Genomic DNA, 18,285 nt, shown 5'->3' on the forward strand with positions numbered 1-18,285 from the left:
GAGGAGCTTGGCAGACACTGCCTTCATTAATTGATAAGATCTAGTAATCATTAAAAAAAAAAAAGTCCAGAATATAAGAAACATTGCAGAGGATCATAGGGGGGCAGGGAGGGAAAGCTGAATGGGAAGGCATCAGAGAGGGAGAGAAACCATGAGAGACTCTTAACACTAGCAAACAAACTGAGAATTCTTGGAGGGGAAGGTGGGTAGGGAGGTGGGGAGGTGAGGTAATTGAGTGATGGGCATTAAGAAGGGCACATGATGTGATGAGCACTGGGTGTTATATGCAATTGACGAATTACTGAACACTACATCTGAGACAAATGACGTATTATATATTGGCTAATTGAATTTCAATTAAAATCCAGTCATCAGGGATCCCTGGGTGGCGCAGCGGTTTGGCGCCTGCCTTTGGCCCAGGGCGCGATCCTGGAGACCCGGGATCGAATCCCACATCGGGCTTCCGGTGCATGGAGCCTGCTTCTCCCTCTGCCTGTGTCTCTGCCTCTCTCTCTCTCTGACTATCATAAATAAATAAAAATTTTAAAAAAATTAAAATCCAGTCATCAGAAACTGCGCAAATTGAAATTGTATAGCACCTGATAAGATGCAAAAAAGGTAATACCTATACCTGTTATGTGGTATCCTCGTGCTAGAAAGGTACAACCTGAACCTAATAATAAGGAAACATCAGGCAAACCCAAACTGAAGAGCAATCTACAAAATAACTGACCTGAAATCTTCAAAAATGTTAAAGTAATCAAAGTCAAGGAAAGACAAACTTTGAGATTGATGGAGACTAAAGAGATGTAACAGTTATGTGCAAATTGTGATCCCTTGCCTATGAAAGTCACTGTTAGGACAACTGGTGAGACTTGAGTGGGGTCTGGATACACAGTTGTAAGATCTGTGTTAACTTCCTGGGTGGATAGTTCTATTGTGACAAGTTAGAAAAGTATTCTTCTTTGTAGAAATTATACACTCAAGTGTTCGAGGTAATGGAGCATCACTGGCTCAGTGGTTCGGAGGAGAAAAGATTCTTTGTACTTTTCTTCTAACTTTCCTGTAAGTTTAAAATTATTTCAAAATGAAAAAAATTAAATGAATAGCATAAGGGCAGTATTTTTTCCATAATAAAGTACCTTTTTTAAAAAAAAAAAAAGAGAAAGAAAAAAGTGAGTTTTTTTTTTTAAAAGACTCACTACCCTGAGGTCAAGACCTGAGCTGAAATAAGTCAGACAGTGAACTGACTGAGCCACTCAGGCACCAAAAGGGTACTACCATTTTTAAAAATCAAAAAAGGTTGCATCAAAATTCACATTTATTTGGGCTTAAAAATCAAGAATAAAGCTTCAAAAAAAGAGATCAGCCTAAGATATTTCTCTCTTTGGAAATGGAAATTTAACTTCTGAGTTTATTTCATATAACTTCTTAATATAACCAGTTCTCTTACTTAGGAAATTCTCCCCCCCACACTTTTTTTGGTTTGTTTTTGTTTTTTACTTTTCCAGGTATTCAGAGTTGAGTTGATGTTTTTCCTAAGCTAAATCACAGAATATATTTGGGACAAAGAAATACTAAGAAGTTAAAAAGGGCCCTTTCTCTAAGTGCTATTTACAACTAAATAAGAATTTTGATAAAATAAAATAAAGCTATGAATGGGGCACTTGTTATGATGAGCACTGGGTGTTCTATATGTAAGTGACGAATCACTAAATTCTAGTCCTGCAACCACTATTACACTCTATGTTAACTAACTAGAATTTAAATAAAAATTTGAAAAGAAAAATTTAAAAATAAAGCTAATGAGAAGAGATCACAAAACTAATTTTAAAATAATTTATATGTATATAATTTTATATAGGCAAAAGTGAAACTATAGTACCTTTATTAATGTTCCCAGTTCTGCATAAAACAAAGACCTACATTGATTTTTAACAACCTGTGTCTCATAATATATGAACATATGGAATAAGTAAAGTATATACAGCTAATGTTTACTGTTTGCTTGAAATTTTGCATAATGTCAGGAATAGAAATTTAAGAAATAGAAATCTTCTGTTAAGGAGGTTCTTAATTTTTCCATTTTGCAGATTCCACTAAATTCAAAGCTAAGCCAAAAACAAACATGCAAAAGACTATCTCCCAAATTATTTAAATCCTTTTTGTAGCAAAACTTCCCCAGAAACGAAGAAATATTCACACAGAAGTTCTTACCTTTTTATCAGAAGTTTATTTCTATTATCCCTTTCTCATTTTCTGGCATTGAAAATAGTGAAACTATTATTTGCTAGTATTCATATATGAAACTTCTTCATGTCAATTAAATAATTTTCCTGATTTCTAAAATGAATAATACATCTTGGTATCTATGAAGCATGTTTAATGAAGAGATGGGACAACAATCATCCAATACTGTTCAAGTCACATGTGTTCTAAAATAAGTTCAGATAGTTGAATCAGGGTGATAGAAATTACACTTAAATCTGAAATTTTAAATTGTTGAAACGTTTCTTTTAATGACCCATCCATTTTCTTTAGGTTTGGCTTATTTCATGTTTTTCCTCTTCATAGTACCAACTGATGATGAACTTATTAACAAATGGTAATCATATAAGGTCATATGAAGTATACTTGGGCTATTTTTTGGCAAGCTCCTTGATTTGGTATATAAATTCCAAAAGTCATTTCTCATGGTTAGTGCATTTAAGTGACATTCTCTGGTGCCTCCTTCACACAGTGGGTGCTCACTCACAAAGTTTATTAAGAAAGGGCCCTAGAGACCAGGAAACTTCAGTTTTAACCCCTGATATGGAAGTAACTAACAATTTTAGATAAATCATTTAACTTTCATTCTTTGGTTTTCATATTTATAAAATGGAAATGATAATATCCTATCCACTTGATGAAGATGTTTGAAATTGGATAATATATTGAAGCACTCGAATAACAGCAGATTGTTTAGCAATCTTAATTTTTCAAAATCTTATCCCTGGGTTTGAAGTTACTGAAGGCACTTGTGTCTCCTTATTTAAAAGATGTATGCCTCAATTCCTACGGTTTCACTTTCCCTCCCCAGGAAATGTATTGAAATCTTTAAGTTGTCAAAACAGTAACTTGAAGTCATTAAGATTTGTGACAGATTATATCAAAAAGTACTTCTGTTGGTAATAGCTTGCTTAAAGCTTACTGGGAAAAATATTAATGATGTTAGATTTGCATTGATACCTTAGAATATTATAGGATACTGTGCTGTATAAATCTAGATAGAACTTCTATCAAGATCATTTTAAAAATTTAGAACATGATTTTGAAGGTGGTATGTCTTATGGAGGAAAATTCTGCCAAAAGAAATTATAGCTTCTCAGATTATTAGAGAATGTATCCTGTTTGTGTACTTCTCTAGATGAAAGAATTAAGAGAATGTTTTCATTATTCATAGTTTGGCATGTGGAGGGTTGGAGAGGGAACAAGAAAAATCATAAGACATCCTTAGAACATTTAACACAAAATATACACATACATAGATCCTGAGATGTTACAACAAATTTTAAAATACGTAGATCAACATGATCCAAATGGTTTCCAAGACACTGTAATGCTGAGTAAAGAGCTATTATACAGTGTATGCTGAATGGAGGTCCACATCATGCCACGAAAACCCTACTCTGTTTCCAATTTTGAATGCTAGTCATCCAGAGCTGGGGGCCAGTCAACATCTACAGACTAAAAGGAAGAAAACAAGACATGAAAACATATTACTGTTCTAGGAAGCATTTGCTGTAATACTGCATACACTTAATAGTTTTAATATAAGGCAACAGAAGAAAGTGCATTTGAAAAAAAGTCATCGAATACCACAATTCAACACTCTAAAATACATACTAGGCCTTGAGATTCTTGGGCCCAAGGTTTGTTTCTGAATTCACGGAGTATTTGGTCACTCAGCTGGTTATCAATTGTACCTTTTGACCAATAAGACTAGAGTACATCTAAATTTTGTAAATATTACTTATGAGTAAAGTAACAAGCAAATTTGGGAAGCAACACCAACTTTCCCTCAACTCTTAGCAACTTTTATTCTTCAGATCATTTTCATTTTCCCATCTTGCATTGAACTAACACTCAAGTAGTCTATACACTTATGTATGGTGTTATTTGTAACTTAGCAACCAAATGAAAAGTAAATGAGTATGAAAGATCACCTGGAACTACAAAAGGATAAATGATCATTGTGTATCATTTCAGAATTTTTGTTCCGTTTAAAATCAAGTTTATCTATCTCTACTCATCTGGTTTGGCTCTTCTAGAGAAAAACCTTGATTTAAGTCATAATGAGATTACAGTAGTAGGCTACCTTTTTTTCTCCACATAAACAATCACGTCCTAGGTTTTAGAAGTAGTTTACCCTAGAGAGCCTAATTTGAGAAGTTCCAAAAAGTCCACTGCACCCATGTCTTGTTCTGGGTTTTTTTGAGACTTAAATTTTAAAACCCAAAATGATTTACCAAAAGTGATTTTTAAAATTAATCTATGAGTCACTACCAGAATCAGGAAAGTTTTATTAGGAAAGCCCAAATAACTATTTGTGTGTGTGTGTGTGTGTGTGTGTGTGTGTGTCTGTGTATCGTTTAGAAACCCAAGAAGATAAGAAGATATTTTGGTTCTGTTTCAGAACATAGCCACATACTGAACACCTATATATAAGCTAATGGGTTGCTTCTCATGCCTAAAATCTAAATATTTCAGATCACAGTCTTGTATGTGTTGAGAGCAGGGGAAGTTTAAAACATTCTACAGGTGATTCCAATGGACAAGCAGGAATAAGGAACATTGGCCTGTGACTCTGACATTCCCAAGTTGTGCTAAGAATTAAGATCAAGGAAGATGAATGCAGTTGAGATTTTCTTTAACACTAGGTTGTTTTTCTCAAAATAACAGTCTCTCTGCAAGACTCCTTGCAACCTTGAAGGTGCTAGCAATGGCTGTACTGCAGGGGCTGTGTAAAATCTAATCTGAAAACACTCGAGAATTGCTGATAATGCTCCAGTGATCATGTGATTACCGTAGCTGTTTTCATATGAGGCAACTATACCTAATTCTTTTTATAATTGATATTAACCTGAAGTGCAAAATGCTAGTCTCCTAATTTTTTTTCTTGGTGGGGAGGCATGGGAGAGGAGCCCCATTCCTCCTCAGGTATTCATCAGGGAGCACACACAACTTGTGACTCAATACCTATCGATGCTCGAATGGGAAAAAAAATATTTATGGAGAATTGCCTGAAGGACCTATTCAATCCACTCTTCTAAATACTTAAGAATTTAACCTTGTTTCAATTCAGACTGTAAGAGCAGAGAATTTGTACCACATCATAGGGGTCCCTTATTGAACTGTTTTTATTAATAATCATTGGCTCATCCCATTTTCTATCCCTGTCCTGAATGTATGTTTCTGAGTAGTCTGCCTTAAATTTTTTATAAGACAAAATAGGGGGAAAAAAAAAAGACAAAATAGGTATGAGAATGAACTCTGTAGAGTCCAAAGGACATATGAAGGGCTCTTAAGTTTCATTTCCTTGCTCCGTTTAAGGGTTTAAGATCTCATGCCACATGTAAATTAGCTATAGATTTGCAAGGATCACAAAGAGATCTTGTATTTTTTAAGAAGATAAAGATTGCAAAGATAGTCCCTCCCCCAATACAATGCTACTGTGAGATTTTGACCATTTTCAAATACCTATTAAGGTGAGTAGAGATAGATACCTATTTGGCTTAATGCCCTCCCCCCCACCCCCCACATGCCAAAAAGTATAACCTTGGCTGAATTCAATGTTCAAGCGGGCACTTCCACGATAAAATGGTTTACCTCAACATCCAGCTCAAGAATGTCTGCCGTCACATTCATTAGAGAGCCAATGTTCGGCTTGGTTCTCCCAAAGTCTCCATGTACAAACTCCTTAATGTAGCTGGGGTTTGTTTAAGGAAACAATGGAGATAGCTATGCAGCACTAACTTTGGTGAGATTTGATAGGTACAAGGGAAATGACAGACAAGCAGAAATGTTACAAAGGAGAGGTTATTTCTGAGCTGTGACCTGTGATGTGTGTCTTAAAAAATAAGCTTTGGCAAACTGGTTCCTATCAGCCTTGCAGCCAACAGCAGGACTTGGCACCTGTGTTTACATCAAACTTAACAAAGAGTCATGACTTTCTTTTTCTTTAGCTCATCTCCAAGTGCCATGGTTTGGATAAGAATTTTCTTAAAGATTTAAAAAAATTTTTTTTAACTAGAATTGAAATTTAAAAATTGAAATAAAAAAAGATTTTTCAAAAGTAATCTCTACACCCAACATGGGGCTTGAACCCACAACCCTGAGATCAAGAGTCCCACGCTCCACTGCCTGAGCCAACCAGGCGACTTTGCATATGGATTTTAAAATTAACTATAGTTCAATACTAAACAAAACAAAACAACAACAACAACAACAAAACTTAGCTACCTTTTCTTTGCCACAAATTCCATTTTGTCATCTTTTTGGTCTCATTTTTCAATAATGTAAGCTGTCATCTGCCAGAAGATAGATTTCCACAGGGTCACACATGGAGTGACCTCAATCACAGTTTCCTAGTAATGTGACCCAGTGGCACAATAGCAGTAGGATGGGAGGGACAATGAGGATATTTATTTAGTCACTGATAAAGGCCCTTCAGGAGAATTATCAAAGGACCGAAGTTTTAGCTGTTTGCAACTTTTGCATGGTTAGCAAGAGAATTCAGTCTTTTTTTTAAGGGGACGATTTCATGTTTCCCTCATAGATCTTCAAATTTTGACGTCAATGGCTAATCCTACAATTAATTATTAAGATTACATTAACATTTCTTACACAGGACTCTACTACAGCCTTGAAAATATTTATCCGAGATATAATTTTGCTAGCATTCAGTAAAAACTCATTCAGCATTATGTTATGTTCTACAAGCTGGCACTTGGTATAAAAATTTAATTTGCGTAGGAAAAACAAGTTTATTTTCAGATGATAAAAAACACCATAAATATTATGTCCTCCTCATTTTCTGAAAGTATAGTTACTCTGCTTTCACCAAATGTTTTAACTCAAGCTTAAGAGATATAATTATCTAGTTAACTGCCTTCTTTGCTAAACTCATAATTACTCAACAATTGTCATTCTTTTTCTTTCAAGAATGCTACTTTTGAGTAGCAATGATGAGGGGAGTTGACCAAAAAGTCCAGAACAACCAGCTAAAAGGGCCAGCAAGATTCTTATTCATAGCCAGAAGGATGAGGTGTAAGTCAAATGAACTGGTTCAGCATTATGAGCAATATATGTTGAAACCTCACATACTTCTGTGTATAACCACATGGTATCTAACGCTTACCAGAGAGTTTTCCTTGGCTATGCCAGTAAGAGACATACATAGTTGGCCCTAATAATGTTTTAATAAAAACCCACTACATTTCACCTTGGCACACTAAAATGAAAGCTGGAATTAGGTTAAAAAAAAATCTATGATTTCTTTGAAATTCCATCCACAGTCCATCTACAGCAGGCAAATGTGCTCCAAACAACAAAGCTACAAAGGTCTGTCTACTGCAGTCCAAACAGATAATCCCTCGATCTGCACCAAAAATTTAAGAGATTATTTTAAGAGTAAATAACATCTACCTATTTCAGCCTAGCAAATCCTGGTCACTTCTGGGATAGGATGGGGTGGGGTGGCATGGGGATGGGGAGGAAGAAGGGAGAAGAGGTTGATGGAGAAGAGACAGCTGATTACAGCAACACGGTGAGAATGCTACTTGGTGACTAAAATGACATTTTTTGCAATATGCCCATAAGCACATCACTAGTGTTATACTAGTGAAGTATTTTATCATTTCATCCTATTGGATCACTAAATAATATAAAACCAAGAAACAAATATTGGGAGCACCTTTGAAAAGTAAACTAGAGCTAGGACTCTGGCAACTGCCTGATGTGTTTTAACCAACAACTCAGCTTGGATACAAAACCACACGAAGCAGGGCATGATATGAACAAGCGATCATTTTTGGACTATTCTCTTGTTTTGGGCCAGTCACCAAATAAAGTGAAGATCAGTATGTAAAGTAGGGCCACTCCCATCTATCAGCGTTTGGTGATCTGGGGCAAATGCTCAAAATGCTGAAAGGACCCAAATGTGTTAATGAAAATGTGACTTGCAAAATGTATAAAGACACAAATCAATAAATGAATCAATCAAAACTGTTCCCTGAGTACTTACTATGCAGTCAGCATTGTGTGAGACGCTGTGACTATTCTAAAGTTCATGCTCTACTGGCTGCCTCATGGTTTAAGATGTCATTTTGAAAGATACAAATTAAATGGGAACCCCCTTTTCTTCCCCCCCCCAAAAAGAACTCTTCTCCAACCTAATCCTTACCCTAATCATTCCTAGATCAAGTTGCACCTATTTTTTAGGGCAGCGGGAACTCCTCCGACAGGGTTCTGGTTAAAGTACTGCTATGCAGAAAGTGAAAGGATACGTCCCGGCTTGAGTCTTCAGATAGAGGTGGAAATGATGTTCATCCACATAGCGTGTCTCCATGGAGTGAATGATGCGAGTTCTCACAGCCAGGGGCCTCCGGTGAAGGACCCGCAGAGGTGTTTTCTGGTCGATCTTTAAGTCCTAGAGGAGGATGTGTTACACAACCATGGAGTCAGCTCTGCTGCCCAGGGAAGCCGCCTCAGCACCTCCTCTGTCATCCATGGCCTACCACAGATGTTTTCTCTGGAGGGCCTCATCTCTCACTGTCAGGGTAGATACCAATACTAAAAGAAATTGCATTCCCTATGGTTCAGGCTCTGTGGAACTTCTCATAACCTAGGCCCTAGTTACTCATTTCCTGGGCCCCAGTATGCCACTTACAAAAGGCTTTGAAGCAAATGATCCCCAAGGTCTCTTTTGCTCTAAAAACTTAATCAATTAATTAAATTGATTAGGACCCTGGAATTCTAGTTTGTCCTTTAACAGCGGTTTTCTAGAAGACCTGTTCTTTGTTCTCCCCATAACCTAACAGATGACCTAACAACGGGGTGAAAAGTTGATGTGAGTAATGGCTGTTTATAGGTGAGACCTCAGCATCCCTGGTATGTATGGGCAGAGTGCATGTTTTAAGGACAACCATACACCCACTTACAAGGTTATTTGTTTTGTTGTTATATGAAAAGATGTATCTGGAAAATTAACGGTTACATCACTATAATTACAAAAAAGTGTGTACAGTAAACCAGGAACTCTCAGTATTGATAAGCCCATTTCAGGTTACTTGAGAATAATAATACTGCGTGCCTTTTTTTACAATTCAGATTTCGTTAGGGGCACAGGCTTGTTTTTCTTATAATTAGAGATTTCCTTTCATCACGTGACATAAATTAAGAAATAGAGATTGATATTGTAAAAGGTCAACTGGTTCCAAGTCTTAAAAATAGAGATTGGGCCTAAGGAGAAATGGAGGTTCGGTTCGTAAGAACTTTGAACCTTCTGCCATTTCTTGTTGGAACAACTCCTTCCTCATTTACATGATTTGGGAGTGCCTGCAGCCATGCGAAGAAAAGAAGGATTTCAGTCTGGTCTCCCCTATATCAAGTTCTCCACTAAGAAAGGACGAGCAAGTTCTGACAAAGACTATACTTGAAATGGTGTGACTGTTTTGATCATAGCAGTGAGTCAACGGCCCCTCCTAATTCACGGGTTTTATGATCCTTTCATTCTTTGATTTTAGAATCACTTTGTTCTGCTGAGATAGGCTGTCTCCATAAGGTTTGACATTTCTCCGGCCAAAAAAGACAAAAAAAAAAAAAAAGGACAAGGCTGAGCTGTTAAGGAATCTGTACAGATACGGCCTCTGCTATAAAGTACAGAAATAGCTGGCTTTAAATGAAGGACTAAGGAGTGCTCTTCTCCTTGTTCCCTTTCTGGCTACTCACTCCCAGTACTGTGAACCATGAACTAGTCAATGGAAGTACTACTTGAGCCAGCAGACCCACCACCGGGCTTCCAACATAACACTCAATCCGCACACACTCCTGTGCATGTTTTGTTTTCAGTAGACAAAAGGAAACCATAACTCTAACAGTGCACTCTGCTGGCCCCATTCTGCTGAATTTTCAGGAACACATACACATATACACAAAAGATTTTTTTTTTCCTTAGAAGTAGGTTGCCCTTAGAAGAGACATAATAAATTTGAAGTGGCTCTTTCTCAAAATGGGACAGTAACTCAGTTTTTGTATTTTTGATGACAGTAGGAATATTAGAAAATACTGTTAACCCCAACACAAAAAAATATGAGAAGTCAGCTAGTCCCATCAGTCTATTTGGGCTGTGAACCATTAAAAGAGACCCTTTCACTGCTTACTCTCTACCTACAAAAATCATCTTTCAGCATTATTTCTGAATTAGCTCTGAGTTAGGCTACCTCCAAATGATGAATCTTTTTTTTTTTTTTTAAGCAGGCTCCACACCCATGTGGGGGTTCAAACTCATGACTCCAAGATCAAGAGTCACATGCTCTACCGACTGAGCCATCTAAGGCGCCTCTAAATCTGTTTTTTAAATGAGTTAATTTTCCTCCCTGCATTCTGAATGACTTGTACTGTGATGGAACAGAGGTTTAGATATTTGTTTTGCAATTTTAAAGGTATCTGTCTAAAGCTGATCTATCATCCTAGAGGTCCCAGGTAATGGACCAAAAGCCAATAGCTTTTGATATAGAATCACAGAACGTGAGAACTGGAGGCCCTCAGGGGGTGATCTGATCCACCACCACCCCCCCGTTAGAGATGGACTTGTCTAAGGGGGTGAATGACTCGTATGTTTTCACCAAAACACTCATACTATAAACACTATTCTGCCTTTCACTTTCTTTCTCATAATGTCATGCGTGTTTCTGTAAGTCATAGATGTAGACCTAGCTCCATCCTTTTTTTCCAACAATTTTAGGCATATATACACACAACAACATAAATGAAATGGGGGCACATGCTGTTTTAGTTGTTTTTTTTTTTTTAATAGCTTTATAATATTCCAGCTGGTTCTGCCATTTTCCTTTTTGAAGGAAACTCACTTCGTTTTTAGTTGTGTTGTTGATTTTGGCACTTTGAGTACAGTAAACATGCTTGTGCACATATCCTTATGCACTGGAGTTTTATTTCTTCAGGACAGACCTCCACTAGTAAAAGTGCTGGGTAGGAGACCAGTATATTTTCAATTTTTATTTTTATTTTTTTTTAAAGATTTATTTATTTATTCATTCAGAGAGAGAGAAGAGAGAGGCAGATACACAGGCAGAGGGAGAAGCAGGCTCCACGCAGGAAGCCCGATGTGGGACTCGATCTTGGGTCTCCAGGATCACACCCTGGGCTGCAGGCGGCGCTAAACCGCTGCGCCACCGGGGCTGCCCTATATTTTCAATTTTTACAGTCATCGCTACATTGTTTTCCAAAAAGGTTAAACACTTTACATTTCTACTGACAAAGTATCCAACCAGCATTCTCCTCCATGCCAACCAGTGGGAGGGCTAAAGTGATGTCTTGTTCCTTCAATCCAGAAGTGGAACATCTTTTCAAATGATTCTTGGCCATTTGGAGGCGCTCATTTTCAGCTGCTTGTTGATATCCTTTGTCTATTTTTCTGTATTGGGGGTTTGTATTTTTAATAAGGATAAATCCTATTTATGGTATATTTGCCATACAGTTTGTTTTCTACATAGACATATATATGAGCACACACTTGTGTGTGTGTGTTTAAATCACAATATATCACCCTCTATATACTCTTCATAGCTTGTTTTCTATCCCCTTAGCATCCCTTAGAAACACTTTCCTTTGTCAATTAATAGTCATCTACTACATAATTTCTAACAGCTGGTAGCAATTGCCCATCATACAGATAAACCATAAGATTAAGCTGTTCCCCTCTAGTAGGTCATCTAGATTATTACAAAATATTGCTCATTTAAACAATGTTGTGATAACTTCACACATCTCTGTGCCCATTTATGCTCATTCCTTGCATTTCAGAGTAAATTACCTTTACAGGAAGAGGTGGGGACAGGTGGGGAAGAAATATGCAAATGAATGGGCAGATCCTTGACAGTGATATGCTCCTGTAAAGGAAAATTTAGCAGGTGCCAAAGTATTTGTGCTGTGCATATATTATCCTTCTTATAATATATAAGAAGGATAATATATATTATAATAATATTATATAATATATTATTATATATTATATATTAATATTATATAATTATATATAATATTAATATCATATATATTAATATATATTATATAATAATATATATTATCCTTCTAATAACATGTTTTATTTATGCACTTAATCTTAGCATCAATTCTATTAAACCAGTTCTATTTTCCTTTTTACAGACGGCAAAATGGAATAATAGCATTGCTAAGGTTTTCTAGGTACCAGAGATCGCTTTAAGTGCTTCATATGACTAAACTCATTTCATCCTTCTAACTAATTTTATAGATGAAAAAACTGAAGCATACAGAGGCTAAGCAACTTGTCCAAAGTCACAAAACTATGAAATGGGGATCCAGGATTTGTGTCCAAGTGATCTGTGCCTAGAGGCAGGCTCTTCGTCACTAGCAGTGCTGCCTCTCAGGCTCAATCAATCGTGCAGCCATTCAACCAGTAAATGGCAAAGTCAGGATTTGAAAGCAGGTCTCACATTCCCCAAAGCCCATGCTGTATGACTTGCTTGTAATAAAGTAAAAGAGAAAGGACTCTTTTATGGAAATTTAAAAATAAAATAAAAAGAGAGAACTTAACTACCTTTATGTCATTTAGGAATTCAATGTCTTTCTTCTGTATGGCTTTATTTGTCCATATTAAGGCACTATAGGACTTGGTCTTTTCTTCTTCACCTTCTTTCATATGTCCTATTGCCTCTCTAAACAAAAACAATAAAAGAAAGTTTGTCTAAATGCATAGGATACACACATGCCTTACCCCAAATTTCCCTTTCTTTAAAAATAGCTTTATTGAGATAAAATTTACATACAATTCCTGTTCTAACTGTACAATCCAGTGATTTTTAGTGTGTTTACAGAGCTGTGTAGCTATCACCATGATCTAATTTTAAAATACTTCATCACCCTAAAAAAAGAAATTCCATGCCTATTTGTAGTCACTTCCCATTCCCCATTTCCCCCAGCCTTTGGCAACCACTAAATGATTTTCTCTGTATTTCCCTACTCTGATTATTTCATATAAAATAGAATAATAAATATGTGGTGTGTGGTGTCTGGCTTCTTTTACTTCATAATGTTTTCAGGGGTCATCTATGTTGGATTATGTATCAGTACTTTATTCCTTTTTATTACCGAGTAATATTCTACTCTACAGAGATACCGTATTTTATCCATGGCTATTTGAGTTGTTTCTACTTTTTTGCTACTATGAATAATTCTACTTTGAACATTCATATAGAAGTCTTTGTGTGTACGTACATTTTCATTTCTCTTGGGTGTATACCTAGAAGTGGAACTGCTGGGTCATAATGGTAACTCTATGTTTAAACCTTTTGAGAAACTGTCAAACTGTCTTTCAAAGTGGCCACACTTAACAATCCCACAGCAATATACAAGGGTTCCAATTTCTCCACATCTTTGTCAACATTTTTTTTTCTTTTTGATTATAGCCATCCTAGTGAGGGTAAAGTGAGCTATCAATGAGGTTTTGATTTGCCCTTCCCCAATGGCAAATGATATTGAGCATCTCATGTATTCATTCATTAATTGTGTATCCTCTTTGGAGAAATGTCCACTTAATCATCTCCCTCATTTTTAATTGGGTTGTTTTCTTATTATTGAGTTGTAAGAGTTCTTTGTATATTCTGGATACAATTCCCTCAACAGATATATGATCTGCAACCAAAACTTCCCTTTTGAGATCATCTCCAGTGGGTCTACCCTTACCTTGTGACAAGCTGCAAGTCACGGACTTGGATTTTGTTAGATGAATTATTAATTTTCTGTAGTAGCAGAAAAAGAAAAACAATTAGCAACTCTAGTTCAGTTATAGAGTTGCAGAAACATGACGATTTCCATGTCATGAAGTGGTTTACCTGCTGAAGTTCCTTAATTTCTTGTGAAGTGAAATGTACTCTATGAGGATTCACCAGCTCAATTGCAAAGGGCCTTCCTGGCAGCACACACCCCGTCATGAAACAGAAACGTGTTGATGGAGTTAACATTTGGGCTAATGCAAGAGGGTTAGGAGGTGTGAAAAAACGAGTTGAGCTCTAGAGGACTGAAAGTTTAGTGACATGACTACATCTGGGGGAGGGAAGAATGTGTGAAAGAATCAAGCGGCTTTTTGGGGGCTGCTAAACTCCAGTACTGGCAATATGTGAAAATGACTGCTTTCCCAAAGGTCCATGAACAAGCCTGTGTTAATTACAAAATAAAATCCAAACAACCGCTAATTGATTTGGTTACACTAAGGTAACGTTATCACATATAGCAACGCCCAGGTATACCAACCAAGCTGAAATCCATCCTGCTAAGCCTAATCCACTAGTGAAATGGAAAAGCTGTGATTCCATAACAGGAAGGGACTATTAATCTCAAGCTCAGGATTAACTCTCATCATCTTTTTTTGTAATGCAATAATGTAAAATGAGAGAAATGAAGGCTAAGAGAGCAGAATCACTTTTTAAATGAAGATGTGCATTTTTGAAAACTGTACTGGTACTGCTGAAATGTTATCAAATGGAACAATTAATAAGCAAACTTTTGGAAAAACTCAGGCACCGCCTTATTAATGCATATAAAAGTCCCTTAGAACCTACAGGTATACAGTAAGGATGGCCTCTTAAGAAATGAATCCTGTTAAAATATAATCATATAATTTATAAAGGTAGCTCCACAATCCACAAAGCTTCCTCACCGGGAGAAGCCGTGGGCTCTGACCACTTTGGTTTTAACTAAGCAACTACAGCGAACCTGCTGTCTGAGAACGATGACAGTCTGAAAGTTAGTTCTAGTCAAGTGATGCTGTTGCAATCTTACCATTTCCTAATGTTCTCACATCTACATCTTCTCTTCCAGAGGAGGAAAAATTAAAACCTTTGCAAAGCAGATAAAGAAAAATAATCAGTAACATAATCCTAAGACTTTCATTCCCATCCTTTAGTAGAAACCCCATTTGTCAGGACCCCTGGGTGGCTTAGTGGCTGAGTGTCTGCCTTTGGCTTAGGTCGTGATCCCAGGGTCCTGGGATTGAGTCCTGCATTGGGCTGCCCACAAGGAACCTGCTTCTCCCTCTGTTTCTCTGCCTCTCTCTGTGTGTCTCTCATGAATAAATAAATAAAATCTTTAAAAAAAATTGTCTTGAACAATCTACAGGAGAATTCCAAGGGATGGTCATCCCACCTCTAATCTCAATCTCTAATAAAAATAGCAATGATAATAAGAAACACCATTTAATGAGAATGAGCACTCATTTTATGCTCTGAGCTAAAATTTTGCATACATTATTTCATTTAATTCTTATTATAATCTTAAGTTATAGGTATTAAATAAAAGAACACCAAGCTTCCAAGGGGATAAGTACTTTTCCCAAGATCACATGATTAAATAGCAGAGCTGTTCCTTATGTCAAAGCCAGACCTTAGCTATCATCTGATGCCATCATCTCATCTCAAAGTCAAAAGGAGAGAGCACTGTTTGGAGGAAAGCTCCACTACAACTCTGGCCACAAGCTTATAGTGAAAAATCTATCATCTTATCTTTTTTCCTTAAAACAAAACAAAGGAAAATCATTTATTTGTGAATTAAACTCTATGAAAAGGGGTGAAAAAAAAAGGGTTTTAAAGCAAATTCTTTATATTAAACAAACTTAAGGTGCGACTACAACAAAACCAGTGTTCATTCTAAGATAGACGGATCATCCTAGACTAAAACGCTGCAAATGTTAGAACGGGAAATGGTATATAAAAAAAGGGGAGGGGTTACACCACAGTGTTCTCTTTTTCTTTTTTTAAAGATTTTATTTATTTATTCATGAGAGAGACAGAGAGAGAGAGAGAGAGGCAGAGACACAGGCAGATGGAGAAGCAGGCTCCCTGCAGGAAGCCCGACGTGGGACTTGATGCAGGACCCCAGGATCACGCCCTGAGACAAAGGCAGACGCTCAACTCCGAGCCACCCAGGTATCCATCTTGACAGTGTTCTCTAGATACAAAACTGATGATTTCACCAGCATCGCCATAGCAAACATTACCCCCAGCAGGCATTATTATAAATGCTTCATACACGTTAACACTATGAGGTAGGCCTATCATTATACTTGTAAGTAAAAGGAGACAGACAGGATAGGTAACTGGCCTAAGATCATATCACTGGTAGGTGGTGAGGCCAGCATTTGAACCAGAGAGTCTCACCCTAGAGTCTCTTAACCACCACAAAGACAGGCAGAAGAGTTCAGACTTGTGCCCACAGGGAAAGCAAGACCAGTTTTCTTAGAGCAGGGATTAGAAAAGGCTGGGATGTTTGGAGAACTCTGGTCAGTCATTAGAGTTTGGCAAGGTATAAGATCTCTGAACACATATATTGGGGGCTAGAACTCAGATTCACATCCTGATGTATTCATTCAGGAACAAATGTCTACAGTGGGTATGTGCAAGGCATTCTGCTAGATCCTGGGGAGACAAACAAGATGGACACAGCCCTTATCTTCATAGGGCTTACTCTCTGTGGAAGGGTAAGGAATGTAATATAGTGGATAGGTGAGGACAGGAAGCATACAGGAACATTCCTGTACTAAGAGCTCAGCTGCAGCATGAGCAATGAGGTTTATAATTTATTCCTCAATGGTCCAGCCACTTTGGAAAGCACAAGATGACGAAGAACAAGATAGCTGTGAGGGACAAATGGGAAAGGTGGAAGGAGAGCGAACATTATTTTGATAGCCACTTTTTTTCCCCAAGGGAAGAGTCCATATGAAAAGGTCCCAGGTAGATTTTAGAAAAAGGAAGGTTAACAGGCTTGAAAAGTTCTATGAAAATGACACTGAAGATTAGCTCTCTTTTCTAATAAGATATTTAGCTGTGAAGAAAGTAGGATTTCATTCTTCTTTCACCTCTAAGAAATCCCTTTTGTAAACCAAGGTCAACACTTTAGAGAAACAACCTCTGAGCTGTTGTTTACCATGTACTGCCAGGGTCAAGTGGGCTCCTGTCTGCCCACAGGGCCCAAAGCTATGGGTCTCACAGAAAGAAGCAGCCCAGAGCTGGTTAGGTAAGGACTAGATACCCAGGGTAGGCCTAGAATTTAGGCTGCTGCACTAACACTTGAGAACTGGCCAGGCAAGCAGTCATGAAAGCCATAGGGTCAGGCTCTTCTCAAGGTAGAGAATCTAGGCCAGGCAAGGAGTAGGATTCTATGAAATATTAAGTCCCAAAGAACCCTCTACTCCATGTTTACACTCTGTTGTTAAGCTGTTAATAAAATCCATAGTAACATCAGTTAGCTTCTAGTCAGAGTCCAGACTTAAGAGTAGCACTGACTAGAGGTGGATAGCTAAATGCAGAGTTCAGAAAGGCATCTGGGAAGCTGAAAGATACTGACTGCCTGGGGCTGCAATCTGTCTTAAACCTGCCCACCTCCATCTCCAAACCAGCCATAATGTTAGGGAACCAGGGGATCCAGAGTGACTGAGCCATAACCTGTGAGTGGTAGGGGTGAAGGGAATGAACAGGACACAAAGAGGTAAGTCTACCAATGACAGCTAAATTAGATCAGAAATCTCCAGTTCATAAATTAGCCCAGAAAACTTCCATAAATCCTAGCTCATTTATAAGAAAGAGTTGCAGAAAGCTGGGCTCTTGATATGTCCAGAGAAACATTAAATCCAGACAAAGGAAGAAGGGACATTTATTCTATCTCTTAGAAAAATATTTCAAATATGGACACTACATTCAGAAATCCTCTGGCAGGGAGTAACCTTTAACATTTTATTCCTGTGAAATTACGAATATTAGCTGACAACAAAATGAAAAGGAGTATTAGGAAATATATGTTTAAAATTTGGCTTCCTTTTTTTTTTTTTAACGATTTTATTTTTAAGTAATCTCTACACCAAAGTGGGGCTGGAACTCACAACCCTGAGACTAAGAGTTGCATATTCTATGGACTAAGCCACCCAAGTGTCTAGGTTGAGTTTTCTAAATTCACATTATGCTTTGTCTTATCCCC

General features: G+C 37.3%; 1 protein-coding gene across 4 annotated transcripts in view; it reads right to left on the bottom strand.

The window, feature by feature from the left end:
- Nucleotides 1-2,210: 2,210 nt before the first annotated feature.
- The window catches only part of PUS10 (pseudouridine synthase 10), a 67,140-nt gene continuing 51,065 nt past the window's right edge, over nucleotides 2,211-18,285 (bottom strand). For 3 of the 4 annotated variants that reach the window (XM_055329284.1, XM_055329282.1, XM_055329283.1), the window contains 7 exons: nucleotides 15,100-15,156; nucleotides 14,154-14,230; nucleotides 14,005-14,060; nucleotides 12,860-12,977; nucleotides 8,547-8,689; nucleotides 5,869-5,968; nucleotides 2,211-3,726 (listed from right to left, as the gene is read on the bottom strand). In XM_055329284.1, the coding sequence (XP_055185259.1) occupies nucleotides 3,688-3,726; nucleotides 5,869-5,968; nucleotides 8,547-8,689; nucleotides 12,860-12,977; nucleotides 14,005-14,060; nucleotides 14,154-14,230; nucleotides 15,100-15,156 (590 nt within the window). In that variant the 3' untranslated portion in view covers nucleotides 2,211-3,687. Of the gene's footprint in view, nucleotides 3,727-5,868; nucleotides 5,969-8,546; nucleotides 8,690-11,159; nucleotides 11,696-12,859; nucleotides 12,978-14,004; nucleotides 14,061-14,153; nucleotides 14,231-15,099; nucleotides 15,157-18,285 lie in introns of those variants that run through there. The other variant, XM_055329285.1, reaches the window with a different exon arrangement.

This window comes from Nyctereutes procyonoides, unplaced genomic scaffold (genome assembly GCF_905146905.1).
Source record: "Nyctereutes procyonoides isolate TBG_1078 unplaced genomic scaffold, NYPRO_anot_genome, whole genome shotgun sequence".
Lineage (NCBI taxonomy): Eukaryota > Metazoa > Chordata > Mammalia > Carnivora > Canidae > Nyctereutes > Nyctereutes procyonoides.